Genomic DNA, 24,656 nt, shown 5'->3' on the forward strand with positions numbered 1-24,656 from the left:
AGCTCAGACGTGTGGTCCTCCGTGCTGGTGCATCACTGGCCTCAGGAGATGCAGGTTTCCAGGCCCCACCTCAAACTTCCTGCAGAATCATGGGAGAATCACGGGAGATGGAGCCCAACAATCTGTTTCGACAAGCCAGCTGAGTGTTGGCCAAGCGAGCCGAAGTTTGAGAAGCGCTGCATTAAGGCACAGAGGCGCACCTCTCTCTGTGGCGTGTAGAAGGGCCTGCAGGGAAGTGTGAAGGATGACCATCCCCGGGGCTGGGCTCTGAGGCAGTGCCCTGCTTTTCCACATTGTTGGAGTGGTTTTCAATAAGCATGCATAATTTCTAAAACTGCTGTAAGGAGATATGATTCAGATACTATAAAAGTCACCATTTAAAAGTGTACAGTGCAGTGCTTTTTAGTGTTATCTGCAAACTTCTGCTGCCTTCGCCACTATCTACTGCCACAACATTTTCATGGTCCCCAAAGGAAACCCAGTCACTGTGTATTAGAGGTCACTCCCCATTCTCTCTTCCCCACCAGCACAAAGGCAACCGCTCTGCCAGCTCTCTGTCTCTATAGGTTTGCCTTTTCCAGACTTTTATTTGCATAATTTTTAAAACTTAAAAAATAATGAAGTTTTTAAACAAGATTTTACTTATTTATTTTTAGAGAAAGGGGAAGGGAAGAAGAAAGAGAGGGAGAGAAACACCAATACGTGGTTGCCTCTTGTGCGCCCCATATAGAAACCTGGCCCACAACCCAGGCATGTGCCCTGACTGGGAATCAACCTGGCGACCCTTTGGTTTACAGGCCCATGCTCAATCCACTGAGCTATACCAGCCAGGGCTGAAGTTTTTATTTGGAAACACAAAACAAAACGAAAGCAATGGGAGATCATTTGAGGACAGTAAGTTTTGGTGGGAATGAAGATGCGAATCATTCCAAACCAAGATTTAGGTAACCAATGTTCATTTCTCCTTCAGCCTTGGTTGTTGACCCCAGGAGGAAGCTGGTTTGGGCCATCACCACCACCATGATAGGTGTGGTTCTCTTCGATTTTGCTGCCGATTTCATTGACGGGCCCATCAAAGCCTACTTATTTGATGTCTGCTCTCATCCGGACAAGGAGAGGGGTCTCCACTACCACGCCCTCTTCACAGGTAGGGAAGATTCCAGAAAGTCTCTCCTCCAACTCCCAGGCGAGGGCACGTTTGCTGAGGCCGTGTCGCTGCTCTGCACATTGAGTCGTTTGGAGTGAATGGGTCTGTTGATGGGCTGGTCCCGTCACGCGGGGCCATCTTGCAGTGTATCTCTCTGAACAAAGCCAGCTTGTGACCGGGCTGCAGAGCCTTGCAAAGGAAGTTTCCACAAGAGCTTTCTGAAGAACCATTTGTGGAGACAGTTACAACCGATGAAAAGAGGCATTGTGCACTTTACTTTTTGGTTTCTTTCTCTCTGTCTTTTTGATCAGTAATGTAGCATCAGCATTACTTTGGAGCCTTTAAAAATGCCGTTTCCTGGGCCTCTCCTCCAGTTATTTTGATTCAGTGTGTTTAGGGTAGGGGCCCAGAAGTTTGCATTTTTAATAAATACCCCGGATGATTCAGTGGCAGAGAGCCCACGAACCACATTTAAAAACAAAAATAGAAACAAACTAAGCAAATAAACACCAAGATGAAATAAATCCCCCCTTGGAGATTTCTTAGTTCTATAAAGAGTTGTCATTTCCTCAACGTCCCGGTTTCAAAGAGGCCAACCAGGAGGGCAATGGGGCTGCTTCTGGGGCTTCCTTGGGCTGCTGCCATGGTGTTCATTTAGAATTCTGCTACTGAAGTTCAACTTACATGTGGAGAGCACCAGTTAGGACTTGCTGGGACTGCAGGGTTATGCATGAGGCTACAGTGCATCCTGGCCCATGAGAGTTTTTATATTGGTGGCAGGCAGATGGGGCAGACGCTGTCAGACTTCCTTATCTAACTGTATTCAAAGCCCAGTCAATCTGTTTATTTCTGTTTCGATATATTCAGTCTCTCCTTGTGGCCAGGTGTGTCCCTCGAGAAGCGGGATCTTGCATTTTGTGGTTTATGTCTCCACAGCCAAGAGCGGTTCCTGCTCTTGGGAGCCAGTGGGTTAATATCTGTTGTTTGGGCAAATGTTTGAAAGGTGGGTACTGGAGGACAGAGAGCTCTCCATTCTGGCCCTACTGACCTTACTGAACCTTAATTGCCGCCTTAAAGGGCCCACCTCCAAGTGTAGTCTAGTTGCCTTGTGGGTTAGGGCTTCAACACAGTCTCTCTCAGTGAAGGCGGCAGAAACTTCCCTAGAATCCCACAGACTTCTGCTTGCTCCTCACTGGTTAGAATTAGGCTGCATGAGCACCCAGGGGCCTGGGAGGTTTGGAAAGTGAGGGTTTTTTCTTTCTTTTTTTTTTGTAGGGGAAAGTGAGAAAGTGACAGCCAGAGCTCCCAAAGCCCTATCTATTTATTAGTGAATAATTAAATAGTAATTATATTTGAAAGTTATACTCCAGTTCAGTTTTACCTGATCTGCACATTTCTTACAGTACTGTTCCCACTCTCCTGTATTGTAATCCACTCCATGTTTATCTAACTCCTCTGTAAGATTTGTAAACTCCCTCATGAGAATTCACTGCAAATTCTCCATGGCTTCTAACTCATGGCTTTGCTTCTGGCTGACACTTAGAAATGTTAGCTGTGTAAAAGTTTTTCCTGGTTTCAAAATCCTGCTTGTATTTTCTGCAATTTTATATCAAGTTCAACTGCATGGCAAATTGCATCAGCTAGATGAACATGCTTGTTCAGTTGCCTTGCATTGCCTCACGACTAACATGGACTCTGTCTGAACCTCAGTCCACTGTCCGGTTATGGGGGGGTGTGTGGGTGGCTCAAAGCTAGTTTTTCCCCTACTAGATAAGGAAAGCTCAAACATTTTCCTCTTATAAAACAGTACAGTGAGGTCTCACCTTGTTTAAGGCTTAGATTCAAATGTCCCTGCTTAGTGATAATCACAGACGGTGTAGATTATTTGTAAACTTCTCTCATATCACCCATGAAATACAGTATGTTTTGTTTTGTGTATACAGACCTGCATAGTGATGGGTACATATAAACAGATCTGTTAGTATTTGCTCCTGGACGTCGGCTCAGTGAATGGAAGAGTGGATAGGATCTCCCATGTTATTAAAACTGTTATTTTGGCCCTGGCCTGGTGGCTCAGCGGGTTGGAGCTTCGTCATGTACACCAAAAGGTTGCGGGTTTGATTCCCAGTTGGGGTGTGTACTGGCCTACAGGAGGCAGCCGACTGATGTTTTCTGACTTCAATGTTTCTCTCTCTCTCAAAAAAAAATCAATAAACATACCCTCAGATGAGGATTATATAAATAAAATAGAATAAAATATTATCTTGTCTTTCTCGGGCTCTCTCCCTCCCTCCCTCCCTCTTTTCAAAGGGTAAATTCTGTTGGGTGACACGTGGCTGCGTGACTTCACCGTAATCGCCTTGCTCCGAATGTCAGGCCACAGGAAAAGATGGTGTGAAAAACAGCGAGCGCACATTGTCAGTCTGCCCATCTCTGCATACGTACCAGACCTAAATTTGCGTGGCCTTGAAGAGATGGCTACAGCATTCTGCTTGAAGCGAGCATTTTATAAATAAAGGCAAGTTCAGTGTCAGGGCCCACTTGGTTTTCACCAGCACTAAGATATCATTCACCCAAGGAATCCAGTCATCTGAGTAAATTGAAATTCTTTTCCCAGCTGTAGTCCAGGCCCAACAATTTCAAAGGCTTTGCAAACAAGGGTCAAAGTGTTCATTGCCAAAATATGTCCCAGCACACTTCTGACATTTTTATTTTTAAGAAAAGATTCTGGCTCCTGGGGGGGTACATTTTCATCCTCCAGCTCCTTCTGTCTCTTGTACTTGCAGGTGACTTGACCTGCCTTCCATCCCTGGCATATGTAGTAGCCACGGTGGGTATGAGGGTTCCACCCTGTCCTCTCACCCCAGTCTTCACCTCTGTGTGCATCTGAGGATGGAAAGCCCACGCTCACCAGTAGGAAACTAAACCCAAGGCTTTACCATCCTTGGCATCGGGCTCCACTTGGTAGTGGGAGGCTGGGATGAAGCATGATGGCAAAGGCTGTCCAGGTTCAAATTCAGGGTCCTCCTCTTCACCGCCAAGGGTTCTAAATCTCTACACAATATTCGTTATTAATATTCTGGCAAATGATTTCAGACCTGGAGCAAGGAACTATTTAAAAGGAGTCAATGCCAAATGTTACTATATATTTCATTTCCTCCAGGCCCGCCAGGCTTGCAAAAGTTTTATTTGTGATGATGCAGTGAGGAACTGGCCCCATAAACATCTTTGGAAGAAGAACGGGTCATCTGCGAGGCTCAGCCTCTCTGAACTTTTCTCCGTTTTAGTGCTTTAGAGCGTGCACGAGCTTGGCTCTGGTCCGAGTTTGACAGCACAGCCTGCCAGCTAGCCCATTTGTGGGCCCTTCTTCGCAAAGGCCATTATCTCATGTGGCAGCCGATGTCCTTTGGATGTTCTGGCTTACAGCTCACGGTTCGGCCAGTGGCCCGCTGATTGATTCCAGGGCCCTCAAGGAGGCTGATGTTGGCAGGAGAGATAAACACCATCTGGATGTGGATGTGGGAGTTGGTATCAGCCTTTCTTACAGCTAAAATGACTGGGCTTAGTTCAGAAGACTGTCTTTGAAGATGAAATCCTCAGCTTACGCAATGTAACCTCTACAGGCCCCTGCTGGCTTTTATCATACCTGGGGTGAGGGGCATGGGGTGGGGCAGACACAGCTGAACTATTTGGATAGTTTCCCCAAAGGCCTGCCATTCCTTCAGGGTATGTGTTGTTGCAACTTGTAACTACATTCCACAGTAGTCTGGGGACAAACAGAACAATTTTGTCTCTTTCGACTTCCTACCCCTTCCCCAACCTACCCACTCCTGCTCCTAAGAGAACAGGGCATTAGAAATTCTGAGTTATTTGTAACATGTGTCAAGGTTGTTCTTAACTGACTTGTGAGTGAACCGATAGGGAAGATATAAAAAGAACAGTTTCCCTGAGTTCTTGCACAGTGTGTGCGTGTGTGTGTGCACGTGTGTGTATGCGTGTGTGTGTGTGATTAGCAAAAGAAAAAAGTGCTGGGTTACATCACATCTAATTAACCTTCTACAAGGCAAGAAAGCAATAACTCCTCTGTAATTCTTTCAGGGTTATTTTTCTACCAGGCTACAAAAGCAGAATACAAATCAGAGATCCCTGTTAGTATCTGCAAATTAGCTTTAATTTTACAGGAGTGCACACCATTGTGCTTTGTCATTTGTGGATTGTTGGTCTAATATCCTATGACAATGACGTTCGTCCCCCAAGAATGTCGGGTGAGGGTAGAGCTGGTTGACTGCAAACTGCTGTAGCACCTGGCTACTCAGAGTGGCATTGGAACTAGTGACATTGGTGTCACGGGGGGCTTGAAAGGAATGAAGAAAGGAATGTTTGTGTCCCTGCCCCCCAAATCCATATGTTGAACACCTACTACCCAACGCGATAGTGTTGGAAGGTGAGGCCTACGGAAGGTGATGAGGTCGGGAGGACTCAGGAATGGCACTAGTGCCCTAATGAGAGAGCCCCTGGAGGAGAAAGCTCCTTGCCACTTCCCCCGGGTGAGGTTACGGTGGAAAGGCAGCTGTCCAAGAGGAAGTAAGCTCTACACAGACACCAAACCTGCCAGCGCCATGATCTTGGACTTGCCAGCCTCCAGGGCCGTGGGAAAGAAAGGTTTGTTGTTTATAAGCTACCAAATCCATGCTATTTTTGTTATAGCAGCCAGAATTGATTGAGGCAACCTACATGCTAACAAGATATCCATAGGCATGACTTCATGTGCACACTAAAGTTTAAGAAGCACTGCCCTGGAATGATAGTTTATCGTATTTTTTTAAACATTTTTTATTGTGGTTCAAGTACAGTTTTCCGCCCTTTCCCGCCCCTCCCCACCTCCTTCCCCTGTTTCCGTCCCCCCATTATTGTCCATGTGGAATGATATTTTAAAAATCAGGCACTTAACCTTTTTACTCTTTCCAGGTTTAAGATGCATAGTTCTTCCACAATACTTGCTGCCCACCACACTCGGTCAGTGGTAAGCCTAGGTCTCAGCCCTCAGAGCAATCCCAGGACTCTAACCGCTGGGTCTAGAATGACTCGGTCCTTTCATCCATCGCCAGGCAAATTGTCACCCTCAGTGCAGTAGGGACAGCCCCCGCCTCTCAATGGCCTGACTCATGACTTTTTGATTTTACCATGGTGTGAAAACCATACCATTCAGCAGCAACTGTACTTGAAATTTTGATTTTGATCTTTTCCCAGGTCAGGGACATGCAGTAGACACTCTGTTGTGATTCTGGGCAGCAGCGGTGAGCCGCAGCTCCCAGACAGCCACACGATCACCAGGGTAAACAGCTGATACTCTCTACAGTGTTCATTGTGTCAGGTGATTTTGCCCAACTGTCAGCTGATGTAAGTGTTCTGAGCATGTTTAAGATGGGCTGGGCTAGGCAGTGATCTGTCTCCTATCAAATTACTGTATTTTCAAGTTATGATGGTGTATTGAGACATAACCCCATTGGAAGTCAAGGAGCATCTTTAGTCATTGTCTTTGGCTTCTGGGTGAGGCTTTGGACGTAGGATTTCTGTAGGAAGTTAGCCGATCACTGGGTTTTGGTCCTGCTTTTGCCCCTGTATGTGCTAGTATTATACACATGTTGTCATGTTAACCTTCACAAAAGTCATACGAGCATGCATCACCACCCCCAGAGGAGAAGTGTCCATCATCACATGTTCAGAAAGCACACGGGTGGGAATGGAAATCATGCGTAATTCCAAACCCCTTCTTCTCATGCTGTCTCCTGTCTCTCAGCCACAGTAGCCTGTGGACTTCTGAGCTAATCCAACCTTCTGAGCTCCAGACGTCCTTCTGCCTCTAAAACCTTTCGGTTCGTTGCTGTATTGAACTCTTATGCACTTCATTACTAATTAGGAGGAATCCTCTGACAATTATTAATAATCAACATCATCTTGCTACCATTAACTAAGCGTCAAAATAAGCTCATCAGAACTCCTCTATACGCTTTAAGTACCCAGCTCACAGTTCTAACTTATTGTTTGTTACAGTTTTCCTGAAAGTAGTTGTTTACTTATCTGCTTCTCCCACTTGGAATTGCCTTCTGGGGAGGAGGGGGTGGGGAGCTGTGTCTTATTTATGTTTATATTCCCAGAAACTAGGAGGGTCCTTTACATATATTTGGTGTTTGATAAAAATTTATGGAAGTATACTCAACCAGTGGATTTCTAACTAGATCCTAGGGATAACTAGGGAATCCTCCAGTTACAGAACTCAATTGATGTGATGTAAATCCATCATTATATTTATATCTGTACATTTATATTCACAAACTAAAATCACCATTCCATTGAACAGTGGATGATTTATTTTATATATCAATTCTTTCAAATGGCCAAGTGTGTTCTGTTCTATCCTTCCTCTGCTCAATGGAACAATACATTTCAAGGAAAGAGGCATAAATGACAGGAGAATGAAGTGCAGTATGATAACCATTGATCTGGTTGTAAATAAGAAATGGTTTCAAAAAAGGAATGTGTGCATTTTTCATAGGGTTAATTAAGGTCAGGGGTTCTCAACTGGGGGTTGTTTTGCCCCCTAGAGGACATCAGGCAATGTCTGGAGACGTTTCCGATTGTCATGACCAGTGGGGAGGAGTTGGAAAGCTTGTTCCTGGCAGCTAGTGGGGAGAGGCCAGAGGTGCTGCTGAGCACCCCCAGGGCACAGAACAACCCTGCCCAGCAGAATCATCCAGTCCAAACAAACTGTCAGTAGCACCGAGACTAAGAAGCCCCGACTTAGACCCTCGAAAGGTGCTTTGCAGTCAGTACATTCTTGGGTGTCTGCTTGGCCTACCATCACCTGACTTCGGACACCCTGGGCATCCCCACGGTTGCACAAGGAGAGTCACTGTCTAGTGGTGATCCAGGGGCGTCACAGGTCCCAGAACTGCCCTCTGAATCAGCAACAGGTTGTGGCTGCCTTGAGGGCCTCAGCTTCCTCTCTGATCCTGGGCACATAACATCCATGGCAGGTTACCATACGTGTCATTTACCTGTTTATGTATATGCCCATCAGCCATAACTGGACCATTTATCACTGTTGGCAGAGAATGTATGTTTAACTCACTACACACCACTGGCCACAATTTCCCATAATTCCACCTTAATATACACTTTGGCACTCAGGGCACGGTCATGATACTTATTTTTGTGATTCAATGACTAAACAGTTGGTCATCTGTAAATATCCTGTATGGTAAATTACAACTATCCAGAATGTGAGGTGACCAGACTCATTCATTCTCCCACCATTCTGGATAAATTGGACTCACGGTACTTGTCACTTAGATTTGTGTTCCTGGGATCAGGGTTTATGTACACTTAGGTATTTAGGATTGGAGGTAGAGAATACCTTGAGTCATCTTTTCTTCCCTGATTGGTAGGTTTGTGAGGATGCGTCTTTATTTGGGAAATAGAATGAAGGCTTCATCCACGCAAGAAAAACAAAAGCAAAAATAAGCTGATGTGTCCAGGCAGATGTTTGTGTTTGGTAAGGCATGATGGGAGGTTGACATTTCAAGGTGTCTGACGTAAGGGGAGGGTTTTGCGTCCATCTCCTCACTTCCCTGACCTCCTCCCACCCCATGGTGTGTTCCTCCTTCACTCCAATGTTCTTACAAGCCACGGGCGTTTGCTGCCCAGAGGACCATCTGGGGAGCACTTCCTACTTTGGAGCTGAGTAGTATAGAGTTTCATCCTCACCAGGAGGACTCACGTTGTAAAACAGGAACCCAAAAGAATGAGTCACTAATGACAGAACTTCAAATATTAATAGAACCTCAAATATCCATTAGGGCAGGATCAGTTTTGAGTAGCCCTTCCTCGGGGTCTTTCGAGTCAGAATGTCTTCAATCATAAGCAGATAAAACAAGCACCAGAAAAGCTTGAGGTCAGGGTCCTGTGAGATGATAATAGGGTTTTTGAATGCTCGTGTTTCAATTTTGGTTCTTATTGGTTCTGTTGTGATCAACTACTTCTGACAGAGGAAAGCAGACGTATCCAAGGCTGTTTGATCTTTGCAAATGTGCGTCCCCTTACAAAGCTACAAATAATTATTTTTATTGCTGTCAGAAATTGGTTTTCTTTGGGGCTCCTTAAGGTCGGGTATTTTAGTTTTTAAGCCATGTAGAGTATAGTTTGGAAAAGCCACAAGAGTTCTGACAGTGGCAATATTTATTAAGCACTCGTTATGTCTCGCACCACTTCCCAATTATGACTCCACTAGTAGGTTACTCTTTATTATGGTCCCCATGTTGTGAATGAAGAGGTCCAAGGCCATAGCACGTGCATGCTAGATCTGAGCCTTGAACCTACCCTTCCTGACTGTAAGTGTCTTAGCCTCTCACCATGTTGCTTCTGCTGTCCTAAGGTAGCTTTCCCACCGAGGGGAAGGGCCCGGGCACAATGTGAAGGGAAGATGGTTTGCTGACTATGCTAATATAGCTCTTCCTTGCTTTCCAGGTTTTGGAGGTACCCTGGGTTACCTTCTCGGTGCCATGGACTGGACCCATCTGAATCTGGGAAGAGTGCTGGGCACAGAATTCCAGATCATGTTCTTCTTCTCTGCCTTGGTCCTCATTTTGTGCTTTATTATTCACCTGTGCAGCATCCCTGAAGCCCCACTTAGAGATGCTGCGAAGGACAGTCTCCCACAGCAAGCCCCCCAGGACTCTCCATTGTCGTCAGACAGAGTGTACGAGTACGGGTCTATTGAGAAGGTTAAAAATGGTTATGGAAACCCAGGGCTGGCAATGCAGGGAGGAAAAAACAAAAGTCCTGCTGAACAGGTAAAGATGCAAATTCTTCTCTCTTTACTTGAGAAAAACATTCTTGCTCTTGTCCTTCTTATTTTTGATTATTCGTTCTCTGTTTTGTTTGTGTATTTGATGTGAGGAGTTCTGTGAAGTATAACTGAACCTTCAGATCCCCAGTAGCTGTATTGGTCCCATGTGCTATGAGGTTGAGCCTTCAGTCTGAGTCAGTTAGCATTCTGTCTTGTTTGCTAACTTGTCTGTGTCTTCCCATCAAATGATGGGGGCAGGGGTTACCTCAGTCCATTTTCCCATTCTTTTTTCTTTTTCTTCTTTTAAATTTATTTTTCAATCATGGTTGATAGACAACGTTATTATATTAGTTTCAGGTGTACAACATAGCGATCAGACATTTATATGCCTTAGAAAGTGATCACCATGATCATAGTCTAGTACAGCACAGAGGATATAGTCATTTTCTCATTCTTGACACTCACCTCGGTGCCTGGCAGTAGGAAGCCGGCACCAATAGGAAACTGGCAACAGGTGTTCTGTTAGTTGTTTGTTGAATGAGTATAGCAGAAATGGTCATCTGAAATATGGATCTCATTGGAATTTGTTTGGGTGAATAGTGAGTACGATCAGAGTTGCTCAAACTGTGTGCACATTCATTTCTTCAGCAACTATTAACAAAAAGTCTACCGCAGCCAGGGCTCAGAACAGACCCTTTCCCTGCCTCAGAGTTGCCCTCCAGCAAAGTACAACTATTTACATGTTGTCTTACTTTCTTAATGAATGTATGATTTTGAATCATTTTAAAGATTTTATTATTTGTAGAGAGAGAGAAAGAGAGGGAGAAAAACAGGGAGATAAACATCAATCTGTGGTTGCCTGTCACATGCCCGCTACTGGGGACCTGGCCTGCAACCCAGGCATGTACCCTGACTGGGGATCAAATTGGCAACCTTTTGATTCGCAGGCCAGCACTTCATCCACTGAGCCACACCAGCCGGGGTTTTAATTTTGAACCATTTTAAATTCACAAAAAAGTTGCCAAGAGAGTAGAGAGAGTTCCTGTCTTTACCAGCTTCTCCTAATATCTTATACAACCACATTGTGTCAAAACTAAGAAGTTAACCTTGGTACAGCTATAAAGTAAACAGCAGATATTTCTGTTTCATTGGTTTTTCCATTAATGTCCTTTTTTATGTTCCAGGGTCTGATCTAGGATACCACATCGCATTTAGCTAAGTGATTTGTAATGTTTGAAAATTGTGTTTTCTTTCCATGGCATTTCAAGGAGGTATACTTGCTACTTGCAGTCAGTAGAAAACCTCATTTCCATTATCCAACTATGTACATAAATAAAGGCTCTAAGTCTTAGCAGCTAGTTATAAAAGTATATAAATAGTTTTCTCAAGGTTAAGTGCTTTGTTCTATTAGTTGGCTTGGTATTTTCCAAAAATTAATACAAAAGTAAACCTCAATATTGCTTGGGTTCGAATTGGCCAACTTCTTACTTATGTAAGGCCTTTCGAAAGAGCCTTCCATGGCTGTGTGGGAGTTCGGTCCTTGCAGTGCGTCGACCTGCCTCCTGCCATGTCACCCTGGTGAGGAAAGGCAGTGGAAGGGAATAATCTGTTTACTCCATTCCACCAAGAGCTCCTATTTTTGCATGAGTTTTCCATAATAGGAAGAGTATGTGGAGGAAGTAGAAGTTTTGAGGAGGAAGCCTTCATTTGTCTTGATCACACAGCAAATAGAGAAAGGATGAGAGCCCAGGGCTCTGGAGCCCTGGCTAGACCACCCTTCCCACCAGGATGCCTTGAGGGGCAGCCGCACGCCCTGCCCGTCCCTGGCCAGCAGATCAGGACGCTGAGATTACTCGCTGGACCAGAGCCCCCTTGCCAGGCACTTCTGTAAGGCAGCTTGGGAATCCTGGGATATCCCTGTGACGGGACCCGTGTGATCACCCAAAGGTGTGTGTTTTTGAACATTAATTTAAAACATAATATGTCAGGTAACACACACATACACAATGATCTCCATTTTGAGAAAAACTACATACATACAGAGAAAAAAAATAAGATTTGTACCCAAAATGTTAATTGAAATTATTGTCTCTGGGGGATGGGCTCACAGGTGGTTTTAATTTTCTTTTCTAAACACTTCAGTGGATTCAGCATTTCTATAATGGGCAAGTATCCCTCTGAAAGTAAAGAAAAAATGATTTCACAGTTTAAGGAACAAAACCACCGGGTTTTCTGAAAGATAAGTAGACGTTACCCCAGTGGGTTATCATGGCGCCTTGCCCCACTGGCTGGCTGTGACTCAGCAGAGGCTGTTGTGAGGATCCAATGAAACCAGCGAGTGGGAGCCTTCTGAAAGGCATAAAACCCTCCACACTGAGAAGAAAATAAATACATCAAATGCAATTAATTTTCCAGCACAGGCCTCATACACAATATCGCAGGCTCTGATTGGTTTCATTATTTGCTTGAAAGTAAAAAACCAGAGCAACCGAACAGCCGACTCTTCTATTCCGACTCTGCACCCTGGGAGCCTCTAGCTGACACGGCCAGAGGCCTCACCCACATTGTTTGTCAAAGCCATTACTTCCCAAAGACAGGCTGGCTTTGCAATTTTATTTTATTTTATTTTTTAATATATTTTAGTAATTATGCCATTACAGTTGTTCTATTTACCCCCTTCATTCTTCTCCACCCTGCACACCCCCTCCCCCACCATTCCCCCCTTTAGTTTATGATCACGTGTCTCAAGTTCTTTAGATTCTATATTTCCCCTACTATTCTTGCCCTCCCCCTATCTATTTTCTATCTACTGTCTATGCTACTTATTTTCTGTACCTTCTCCTTCTCCCACTCCCGTTGCTAACCCTCCATGAGATCTTCATTTCTATGGTTCCGCTCCTGATCTAGCTGTCCTCTTAGTTTGCTTTTGTTTTAGGTGTGGTTCTTAATAACTGTGAGTTTGCTGTCCTTTCACTGTTCATTCTTTTTCTTAGGTAAGTCTCTTTAACATTTCATATAATAAGGGCTTGGCGATGATGAACTTCTTGAATTTGATCTTGTCTGAGAAGCACTTTATCCGTCCTTCCATTCTAAATGAAAGCTTTGCTGGATAGGTCAACCTTGGATGTAGGTCTTTGGCTTTCATGACTTGGAATACTTCTTTCCAGCCCCTTCTTGCCTGGAAGGTCTCTTTTGAGAAATCCACTGACAGTCTGATGGAAACTCCTTTGTAGGTGACTGTCCCCTTATCTCTTGCTGCTTCCAGGATTCTCTCCTTCATTTTAATCTTGGCTAATGTAATGATGATGTGCCTTGGTGTGTTCCTTCTTGGGTCCAACTTCTTTGGGACTCTCTGAGCTTCCTGGATTTCCTGGAAGTCTATTTCCTTTGCCAGAACGGGGAAGTTCTCTTTTATTATTTGTTCAAATAAGTTCTCCACTTGTGGCTGTTCCTCTTCCCCTTCTGGTACCCCTATAATTCAAATGTTGGAATGTTTAAAGATGTCCTGAAGGTTCCTAAGCCTCTCCTCATTTTTTTGAATTCTTGTTTCTTCATTCTTTTCTGTTTGGTCATTTTTTCCCTCTTTCTGGTCCACTCCCTTGATTTGAGTCCCAGTTTCCTTTCCATTACTATTGGTTTCCTATGTATTTCCCTTCATTTCAATTAGTTTAGCCTTCATATGTTCCTCTAATTTGTGACTAAAATCAACCAGTTCTGTGAGCATCCTGATCACCAGTGTTTTGAACTGTGCATCTGAAAGTTTGGCTATTTCTTCATCACTTAGATTTATCGGCTCTGGGGCTGTGAGTTGTTCTTGAGCTATGTTTTGATCTGTTTATGCCTGTTACCCATGAGGAGCGGAGCCTTAGGTATTCACCAGGGCAGGGCCACCCAGGTCACTGGGTTGTGACCCTGTATGTGGGGGCGGGGTCAGAGAGGGAGCAATGGTGGTTCCCTCTGCCACTTCCCACCACTGGGGCCTGCACGGTCTGTCTCACCACTCGCTCCTTCACCAGTTTATCTGCACGCGGATGTGTGACGGCAATCAGCCCTCAGTGGGTCTGCCCACTTCTCCACACCTGGGATCCACCCACTGCTGCTGTTGCACCTGGGTCACGTGCCTGGGTTGGTCTGGTGGATCTTTTCTGCCTGACCCTGCTCTGCTGCTGGCTCTGCCCCTCTTACCGGTTTGGCCGAAGGGTTCATTGTTGTCAGACTTCTGTGTAGTTCAATTTTCTGTGGTTTGGCTGTGTTTTTGTTGCTAAAACTTTGTTGTTTTTAAACTTAGTTGTGCGAGAAGGCACAGGGCTTCCACCTACGCCTCCATCCTGGTGGAAGTCCTCTGGCTTTGCAATTTTAAAGGTGGGATTTTTTTTTTTAATGGTGAAAGGACTGAATCATTTTAGAGTTCAAACCTTAAAATTCCGACCATGAAATTCCCCCATGCCATCGTTACTCCCTTCAATGTCTCAGCAATTTCCTTTTGCACGTGCCCCTGTGAAGTTCTCTTCCCCACTGATGGCTCTGTGCCTTTCCACTTACAGACCCATCGCCCCCAATCTCCAGTGGGCAGAGGCGCACCGTGCGTGCAGTCCATCTGCTCCCAGGGCTCAGAACCAGTGAAAGGGCGTTGCCAAGGGAGCCAATGGGTTGGACAATGAGATGCCGGCTGAATTTTCACTCTGAGCTAAAGTACCTGGAGCAGCTTTGAATATTTAAGTTCCCTTCTTTTGCAGGGATACTAGGCACAGTTTGAAAACTCATTTATTTTTGGAAGAAAGGAAAAATTAGTTTGACAATGAAAACAGGTGAAAATTATGTATAAGGGAGAAGCATACCATATTTTGCTGTGTATAATGCGCACTTTTTTTGCCCAAATTTTTGAGGGAAAAACTAAGGATATGCATTACACAGGGGTAGTATGAATTCTGTATCTGTGTAAATGTTTTTAATTCTTTTATTTATGCTCATGCATGAAAAGTGTAACTCTAAAAAAAGTTTAACCCTATAAAGGAATAACAATTATCCGTATGCAAAATAATACCCTGGAATACCATCATCGGTTTTGTTTCTAAATATAAATAAATAAATTAATAAATAGAATCAAAAATTAAAACAAAAGATTTTTTTCCCTGAAAGTTTGTGCCAAAAAATGCATGGGTACAATATACCCATGCATTGCACAGTACCCATGCATTGCACAATATACCCATGTATTGCACAGTACAATATACACGGCAAAATAAATTAACAATTGGAATGAGGCTGAATACTTGCTGGTCAGATTCACGTCATAAAACTTTGCATTTTGGTTGGAAGGGAAGGAACATGAGGATAAAGCTCTTAGTCTAAGGCATGGCGATCAGGCTGCTGTGCCTTTGGCAGCCTCTTCCTGTAGTCGAGGGGAAGGCAGTCATTCGGCGTGGAGGTATGTTGTGCTCCCCATTTATTTCGACCGTTGCCATATTGCATATGCAGAAAGCACTTGTTTCCTAACTCAGAGGGAGTACTCTTCAATGTAAGGAAATCAGTTTAGTCATGTCAGTGGATTAAATACATAAAAATGATGAATGCAATAAAAATAAATTTATACAATAAAACTACCGTGGGTAAATACAATTTTCTGTGACAAGGAACTAAAAACCATTGTCACATTAGGTTGAGAGCTATAAACACAATTTGCTGTTAATGTTAAAACAGAAAATCTCAGGAGACTATCTTGTAAATAAACTAGCCAAGGTTCAATTTCATTATGTCAAGATTCAGAATAAATAAAAATCTGACAAGAAAGACCCGTAATCCCAGCATGGTTGATATTTATAGTCCCAATGCCTCCAGGGCAGCCGACTGCTTAGTATTCCTGAGGTTTCTTTCTTCTCTTATACAACAAGATATTGAAGGCTGTTTTATTCTTTGTATTTTAAAATAGCTGTGTCAATAGTTCAATTTGTTTTATTCTCCCTTAAGGCTCCTGATACCAAAACATGAAAGCTTCTAATTTTACATAATTTTAGTTTAAAGAACTTTCGTCATATGTATTCATTGTGTGTGTGTGTGTGTGTGTGTGTGTGTGTGTGTGTGTGTTCTACAGTGTTCTCACTTCTGGCCCAACATAGGGTGTATTTCCATGTGTTGGCTGATCCATGAAAAGACACTGGGAGGAGGTACCTGGCCAAGAGCAGGGAGTCAATTAGCTCTTCGTATTGGTTTTCTATGGCTACATAACAAATTTCCACAAATTTGGCTGCTTAAAACCACGCCAACTGATTATCTCACAGTTCTGTAGATTAGCAGTCTAGGGGTTCCACTGCATTCTCTGCTCGGGGCCTCGAAGGGCTAAGATTAAGGTGTCCGTGGAGCTATATTCTCATGCTACAGGCTCAGTGAGGGAGAATAGGCTTCTGAGCTCATTCAGGTAGAATCCAGTTCCTTGGGGTTGTAGGACTGAGGTTCCTGTTTTCGTGCTGACTATTGCTTAGCAATCATTCTCATTCCCTAGAGGTCACTCTCAGACTCTTTCCATGTGGCTCTGTTTACCTTCAAAACTAGCAATTTTCATGCTTCGAGATGCTCTGACTTCCCTTTCTGCTCCCAGCTGGAAAAAACTGTCTGGTTTTTAAAAGCCTCATGTGATTTGGTTAGGGTCACCCAGATGAACTCCATTCTGATGAACTCAAAGTCCTCTGATTAGTAACCTCAATTATACCTGCAAAATCCCTTTGGCAGGTAATAATACATAATGAGGCAACAGTAAGAGAAATCATAGGCCTCTTAGAATTTGGTCTATCTCATTTTCAGAGTCCAGAGATCTAAGAATTATAATGATCTGTGAGCTTTGTCCGCATGCAGTGGTTCTGTCATCAAAGATAGAATGCTAGATGTCTCTTGTATCTCTTGTATCTTAGCTCAAAGCAAGCTCAATTTCCAGCCCCTTTCCCCTCAGGCCCCCAAAGCCCTGTTAAGTATCTACATGTGCTTAACAGCTCCTAGATACCATGCTGTGGAAACCTCAGTGCCGTGCACAGAAAAGGTGACTCTGTGTGATGGTCGAGTGACAGATATGTCACATGGCTGTGTGCTCTGGCTCCCACAGCCGGCTGTGTATTTGCACTGAAGGTCTCACCTGTTTCATGTTTATTCCAGACTCAGAGGAGAATGACCATGAAGTCACTGCTGAAGGCACTGGTGAGTATGCCTCCCCACTACCGCTGCCTTTGCATCAGCCACCTCATTGGATGGACCGCCTTCCTTTCCAACATGCTGTTTTTCACAGATTTCATGGGCCAGGTAATGAGCATGTCTGCACACACACGCAGTGACTCGCACATCCGTCTTTCAGGCAGTGCCTGTGGCACTGCTTCTGGGCTAACCTCTAGAGTGTGGGAAAGCATACTTGTAAGGAGCTGACTTACAGACAGGTGCTAGAGGCAAGTTACAACACCCTGGACAACTAGAGGATTCTACGGGACCAGTACTTGATCAAATACAACAAAGAGGGAAAAATCAGTGGGAGCTTTAGCAGTCATGGCTTAGTAAAGGAGGTGTGGTCTGATCGAGGCTTTGAAGGGTGAGCAGGAGGAGAGGAAAACACGTACTCCCAGCAGGAATAGGAGTGGCACTTGGGGAGATGCGCCAGAGCCTGTTTGGCTGTACCAGAAATGGGCGACAGGGCAGCGTAAGTCGAGTGCGGCCAGCTGTTGGGTAGAAGGAGGGATGCTGACGATCCAGAGACGTCAGTTGAGAGTTGATCTAGTAGCAGTGGGACTTCCTAAGGGGCCCTGGGTAGCGGGGTGAAAGGATGGACGAGTCACGTGGTGGTGGGAGGAGGAGCTCCATGTCCCAGGAGGGGCCCTGGCCGGGCCACGCTGCTCCCCGGGGTGGAGAAACAGTGTATGAGAAGGGGCCCCTACCCCCCACACCTGTAGCGCAACAGCCCCATCTCTCCCTCAGATCGTGTACCATGGGAACCCCTACAGCGCGCACAACTCCACGGAGTTCCTCGTCTATGAAAGAGGCGTGGAGGTCGGCTGCTGGGGCTTGGCCGTCAACGCCCTCTTCTCCTCCCTCTATTCTTGTGAGTCTCCTCCTAAGGGCGTCTTCTGAAGGGCTCTGGGCCGGGGGAATGTTGGATTTTATCTTTCTATGCATATTTTTTGCATTTTAAAATACCAGATTCTTGATAAATATATGGAGATCAGGGAAAACTATTCCCTTAGAAAAAAACCACAAGACATATCCTTAGTGAATTCTAGGTGTCATTTTCCTAGCGACTACTTTGTCCTTATAATCAGTGCATGGTCAAGGTTCTCTGGAAAATAATAGGAAATCTTGCAAACAAGAGAGTGAAGTGTTGGATTGACGAGAAGTAGTGTCCTGGCAGGGTGTTAACTAACAACAGGCCTGTGTTCTACTGGGCGGATGTCCCTGAAGGCATTTCATAGATGCACTTATCAGATTTGTAGATGACACAGTGGCAGGTGACGAGATGAACATGTGAAATGACCTTACCCTGGGCAGACGGGTGTATTATAGGACTGCTGTTCCATTGAGGACTCTGGCTTACCTTCTCGTGCCCCGGCTTTTCGTGGTTGTCTGAAGGCTGTTAACTCCCCACTTAGTGAAGTTTCAGCTGTGAGGACACTATAAACAAAGCGGTTTCTGTGACCAGTTTTAAATAAGTACCAGCAGATGTACCCCAACTCTAGGGCATCACACGGGCTCGTCTTGTGCTTGCTAATGTGTATGGAAATCTCCAAGCTCTGTGTACATTGAATTAAGTGAAAATTCTTTGCCTATAAAATATATGCCATCTGCCCAGAAGGTATCCAGCAATGTAATATGAAAGACAGAGACATTGAAGAAGATGCAAGATACGAGAAACATTGTACACAGGACAGTGACTCCTCAGTCCCCTTCACATCAGGCACCTTGGGACATCACACAGTTCTCCCAGCATCTCTCCCACTGTTCAAAACACTCTGCAAAATCCTTTGCTGGGTTCTCCATCAGCAGCCCCGTCATATCTTCCCCAATCGCATGAGCAATCTGAAATCTCTTCCCTTTCAAAGGCGATTCTAGTTTCGGGAAGAGCCAGAAGTTGCAGGGTGTCAAATCTGGGCTGTAGGGGGGCTGAGTCATCTGCATGATTTCATATTTCTCCAAAAATCTCTGCGGAAGATGTGATGCGTGAGCAAGCACATTGTTGTGGTGAAGCTGCCAACCGCTCATTGCATTGTCCCCGAAAGCCTTCTGAATCATCCGGAAAGTTTCCACGGAGGAATGTTGAAGCTTAATGCAAAATTTGATACAGATTCGTTTCTCTACTCCCTCAGTCATTTTGAATGTGATGGCCACACAGTACACATGCTCACTGACCAGTATCTACCACCCCCACTGACTAGTATAATGAAGTCATCATTGTTCACGCATCTGTATTCCAGTCCACTCTCCTTGCTTACTAGGTTACCTTATTGTTGTGCCAACTATTTTCATTTTATTAACAGTGGCTACACTTTTTCCAGACAGACCTCATATGCAGCCCTTGCCAGGTAGCTCAGTTGGTTGGAGTGTCATCCTGAAACACCAAAGGTGTGGGTTAGATCCCCAGTCAGGGCACATACAGGGGTCAACCAAAGAATGCATAACTACGGGGAACAACAAATCAATGCTTCTCTCTCCTTTCCTTTCTCTCTCTAAAATCAATAAATTTAAAAAATGCAGACCCCCCCCATTTGGAATGGATCCCCCTTTAGCATTGTGAGAAGGATAGCTTGTCCCCTATGCAGAGAGCTCTAGGTTTTGCACAGGCCCTGGGGACAGCAGGGCATGGCCCAGGCTGGGGAGGGTTGGCAGTGGGGGGCAATCCCTGTTATCGTTCTCAAGGGCATTCTGTCATTGAAATGTGCTTGTAGGGGGGTGATGGTGGACTTATGCCATGACCCTGGTTGGCCTTCAGCACTTTACCTGGCCTTGGCCCAGCAGGAAACCTGCTTTGAGATCAAGAGCCTCTCTTCAAAATGTAGCACAATTGGTAAAGAGGACCTGACATGAACGTGTAAGGAATTCTTGAGCCCAGTCATCATAAAACTACAGAGTTCATTATTTTTAAATGTTTTATAACCAAGCACTGGTGCTTAAAGCTTACATTTTCTTAGCACATTTTTGTCCCTTCAGAATATGTGAACTAAGAAAATTCCAGGAAGAAAATTTTAAGTACTTAAAATAGAATCTGGGAGCAATGGACTACAGAGTCCAATAATCCCCCTCAATCCTTCTGTGCTTTGAAGAGGTGGGGGGGATCTATTCCTGACTACCCTCATTCTTGTAAGAGGAACACATTCGTCCCCAAGTAATTACCATTTTAATTTTGTGTCAATTTTAACTTTTTTCCCCAGAGAATTCCTACTAGTGAGCATAAGTCTAGTTTGAGTTCCTGTATGAATTTCATGGCATTTGAAAATTTAAAAGAATATTTTTTCAGGCCCTTTCTATTTAACAGCCCCATGCAGAACATAAACTCTTACTTGAATAGTCTCATCAAAGTTAAATTCAATGGCATGTGTAAGCCTCCGATACCAACTAGCCCTGCGTAAGGGTCTTCAGGGGCTCCTGATGCCCACAGGATGCAGTCTATGCCCTGAGCCTGGCAGCCCAGGAGGGAGGCCCAGTGCACTCTTCCACTTCTGCCACTCCCACTCAGGGGAGCTGCCCCCAAGACTCACCACAACGACTCCCTCATCTCTGTGTGTTTGCTACTCTTTCGGTTTCTTTCTCTAACCGAACTGCTCTTCCTACCTCCCCACCTAGACATTCCTAGTGATGCCTTTAGACCCAACGCAAATGTGACCTCCTCTGTGGACTCTTTCACGGCTTTCCCCCCGCACCCCTCCCCTTCCTAGGCAAAATCGACCCTTTCCTTCAACTCCAGAGCACACTGATAACCCTCTATTTGGAGCTCATCACATACCATCAGATGCAAATTTAAAATTTCTATCAGGGTGGAGTTCGGCAATCTGGCTGCTGGGGTGGGACTGGGGCTTGTTTTCAAGCTCCTTTGCAGAGCCAGCATTCTTAGATCAATGAGAACAGCAACACCGAGTACCAACAGTTCATGTCATACGCCAGTATTCACAGCTGCTGCGTAAAGCTGTTGTCCGCCTCCAGCCCTCACTAGGGACACAGGGAGGGCATGACCACTGTGGTATCTGGTCAGTGCAGCCTTTACATTCACTGACTCCTCTTCGTGAGTGAAGCGTTTTGTGCCAGACTTACAGTCTTTGTGCTAAAGGGACTCCCGTCTCCCAGTATCTCTTTATCCTTCTTTGCCTTTTTCGTGGCTGGGCTCTATGTGCGGATAAAGAGAGTTTCCCTAATGAATATTAGGGGTATCTTTTAGGTACTGGGACACCTCAGATTACATATGCTGCATAAATGTAATCATTAAGCAAACAACAACAGCCCTAGCTTCAAACTGTCCTCATTCTCTGCCTATGCCACACCCTTTGTCTTCCACGGATGACCTGCAACTGTGTTTAGTTTCATAATTGATTCAAATGTCCTACAGATTGGGGTTTTTGTCTGTGCAAAGTATACCCAGTAATTATTTGCATAATATGGACAGTCTCACTCTTGACTAGGCACATTCCAGTAGCTACGTATCAGTTACTCCCTGGGTTCTTGTGACCCATACACTGGGGCAGGGGAAGGATAAGGAATGTATGAATTAAAAATGACCGATTGAAAAGGGAAGGGGTTTTCCCTCCATTGTGGAAAACAACATAAAATATTTTAAAGCAGAATTTTCCATTTGTAAGAATGAACTCGACCATAATACCTTTGTGAGCAAGCCAAGTTGACCTGCCGGGAAGGAACCCAAGCTAAGAGTCAAGCATCTTGAAAAAAACCACAGCCACCATCAGCTGGGGGTCTTCTATGTGCTCGGCATTGGACTGGGTGATTTCAGACATTTTAGCTCATTGGATGCTGACAGCAGCCCCCTCCCCCGATAGGGCTTTATTAGTTCCATTTTTCAGATGAGGAAGCTGAGGCTTTGCGAAGTTCAGGAAGCTGTCCACAGAGAGCGAGGGAGCTGGTGATGGGAGGAGCTGGGGCAGTGGGAGGGGCCGGCAAGTCAGGGCAGGTGTCTGCAGATGGTGCACATCTTTACCTCCCTCTTGGGTGTGCAGACGGCACTCAGGTGGGGGCGAAGCAACAGACTGATGGGTCATTCTGTAAGATCTGGTTCTAATTTCCTCCAAACCGCCTTTGGGCCACTGGGCCCAGCGAGGCCTGGGTTATTATTTGGGTCTGTTAGGCTAGATCCCTGTGAGTCAGAGTGGCCCCCACTTTTCTCCCATGTCCTGCAGCCCCGGGGTCCAGAGCCAAGGCCGGCTTTGCACCACCTCTCCTGCGTCCCGTTGCCACTCAGCTGTCTGCTGAACAGTGCCCGGTCCTTCCCTGTGGGAAAGAAAGTCCCCCTTGCAAGCAATTTCTAGTTCTGCTTTACTCAAGGGACTTAAGACTGATTTCAGAGCCAGCTGTTTCCAAGCACAGATGAGGAAGGTCTTTTGTTCCTTTCTCAGTATCAAAAGGGACCCCTCTGAAGAAAAAAGTGAACCTTCAGAAGAATGGATTGTGTGAAGTTATTAGCGTTGTGAGCCTCTCCCAGCCGTAATGTCTCCCTCTCTTCTTCCTACAGACTTTCAGAAAGTGCTGCTGTCCTTCATTGGATTGAAGGGTCTTTACTTCACGGGGTATTTGCTGTTCGGCCTGGGGACGGGACTTATCGGGCTCTTCCCGAATGTCCACTCCACCCTGGTGTTGTGCGCTTCTTTCGGTGTGATGTCCAGCACCCTGTACACCGTGCCCTTTAACCTCATGGCCGAGTACCACCGCGAGGAGCAGGAGGAGCAGGTGCGCCATGGGCATCTGCACTGGGTGACTTCAGACTCACCTGAGGGCTGGGGGATTTGGTAGGAAGGTGTAGGCCAGAGCTGGGAAACAGGGTTCTTGAAAGAGCAGCACTAAGACACTCAGCCAGATGTGATGATGGACTGGCCAAGCCACGACCGCCTGTCCAGCACCCCTGTCCTTACTCTGAAGCCCTGTGCACCTGGGAGGAGGCACCAGGGCAGGTGCCATGACTCCCATCTGTCAGATTAGGAAAAGGGGGCTTTGGTCATGCCGAGGGCTCAGCCCACAATCACACCAAGACACAGAAGGGGAACCCGGGGTTTCTAACAAGTGGCCCACATATCCAAGGCACCTGTGGCATTTCTGGGGCCCCAACTACTGCAACAATCCACAGTGGGGTTTCTAGGGGTCATTGGTTGAGGGTAGGACATGCCCAGGCTGCAATTTCCTTGGAAGTGCAGCTGTTAGTAAGTCAGACCCTGTGTGCACAGAGGCGAGCTGGTCGCAGGAGGTCACCCCCACCGGCTGCCCCGAGGGAGCCCCACTCCATCTCCACCCCAACCTGGAGCTCAGGCTGGGGACAAGGCCATAAATTGCCCTGAAAGAACAACTCGGTTGGGGATTTCTGCGCTAAGACGATCACACCCTCTTATCAAAATATGCAACCTTCCCCCCCCCCCCAAAAGTAGGCTTACGGTCTCTTAACTGGAGCAGTGATGTGAAAACTAGAGAGATAACTTGGTGTTTAGTCCTGCTCAGCCTGAAACTGCAAAAACACCCAGCACACGTCCACAGGGCCACAGGGCTGGCCTTCTTTCTCCGGTCTAGCCTGGCCAGCGCCGTGGCAGGGCAGAGTTGCGCCAGGAGTGAAAGCCTTTCAAACCACAGTGGTAGCTGTCCCTGTGCCCTGGCCAGCACTGTCTGTCCCCAGTGAGCAGTGCATTCAGGGGCTTCGCTGGTAGAGAGACAGCTGACCCTCCGAGGAGAGAGTCAGGTGGTGCTGGGGCAGAAACAGGTGAGCTCTGCACCTGGAGAACCTACGTCAAACACTGGCTCCCCACTCGGTGCTGTGCGCCACGATGTCACTCACTGAGTTACTGAGTATGACTTGAAGTCACTTCACAGACGCAGTGTGTTCACCGGGTGAACCATCACAGTGGTGCACAGAACAGCGCGTCGCGTGGTGGCTACCGCCCTCCACCCTCCCTCCTCTCTCTTCCTGCCTCCCCTCACACCTACCTGGAACCACCCTGAGGCTTTTGTTTATATTTCCAGTGTTTTTTAATGAAAACGAAGCGATATGAATGTTTCCTTATATTTTCCTCTATCGTGAAAGGATAATGTGCACTTTTTTGGCACAATGTTTTTTTCTCACAATAGTATAGGAATCATCATTCCAACTCCCAGAGCCCCAGGTTCCTAACCAATCAAGCGGCAATGATATGCCCGCCTTAGAGAGCTGTCAATCATTAAAGCAACCAGACAGTGTGGGTGCTCTGCCAGCTTACTGCCTAACAAGCACCCACAAAGACTCGAAACGTGGCTGTTAGTATGATTATTATCACGGGGAAGATGGCAATCTGTGCATCTCGGAGGTGGTAAGAAAGGAACAAAGTAACATGTGAAAGGACCGGAAACAACGCCTGCCTGGCACGTGAAAGGCACCCAGTAAACGGCAACATTATCGAACAGCTCAGACCACCATCAAATATTAATGCACTAGCCGAACATTACCCATATTCAGAAAGG

General features: G+C 45.7%; 1 protein-coding gene across 2 annotated transcripts in view; it reads left to right on the top strand.

The window, feature by feature from the left end:
* Positions 1-24,656, top strand: part of SLC45A2 (solute carrier family 45 member 2) — a 31,311-nt gene that overhangs the window by 5,824 nt on the left and 831 nt on the right. Inside the window, exons 2-6 of one of the 2 annotated variants that reach the window (XM_037128982.2) lie at positions 971-1,147; positions 9,674-9,999; positions 17,139-17,180; positions 17,946-18,069; positions 22,693-22,907. In XM_037128982.2, coding sequence (XP_036984877.2) covers positions 971-1,147; positions 9,674-9,999; positions 17,139-17,180; positions 17,946-18,069; positions 22,693-22,907 — 884 coding nt within the window. Of the gene's footprint in view, positions 1-970; positions 1,148-9,673; positions 10,000-17,138; positions 17,283-17,945; positions 18,070-22,692; positions 22,908-24,656 lie in introns of both variants that reach the window. The other variant, XM_053657320.1, reaches the window with a different exon arrangement.

The sequence above is a fragment of the Artibeus jamaicensis genome, unplaced genomic scaffold (genome assembly GCF_021234435.1).
Source record: "Artibeus jamaicensis isolate MK-2021 breed Jamaican fruit bat unplaced genomic scaffold, CSHL_Jam_final scaffold_369, whole genome shotgun sequence".
NCBI lineage: Eukaryota > Metazoa > Chordata > Mammalia > Chiroptera > Phyllostomidae > Artibeus > Artibeus jamaicensis.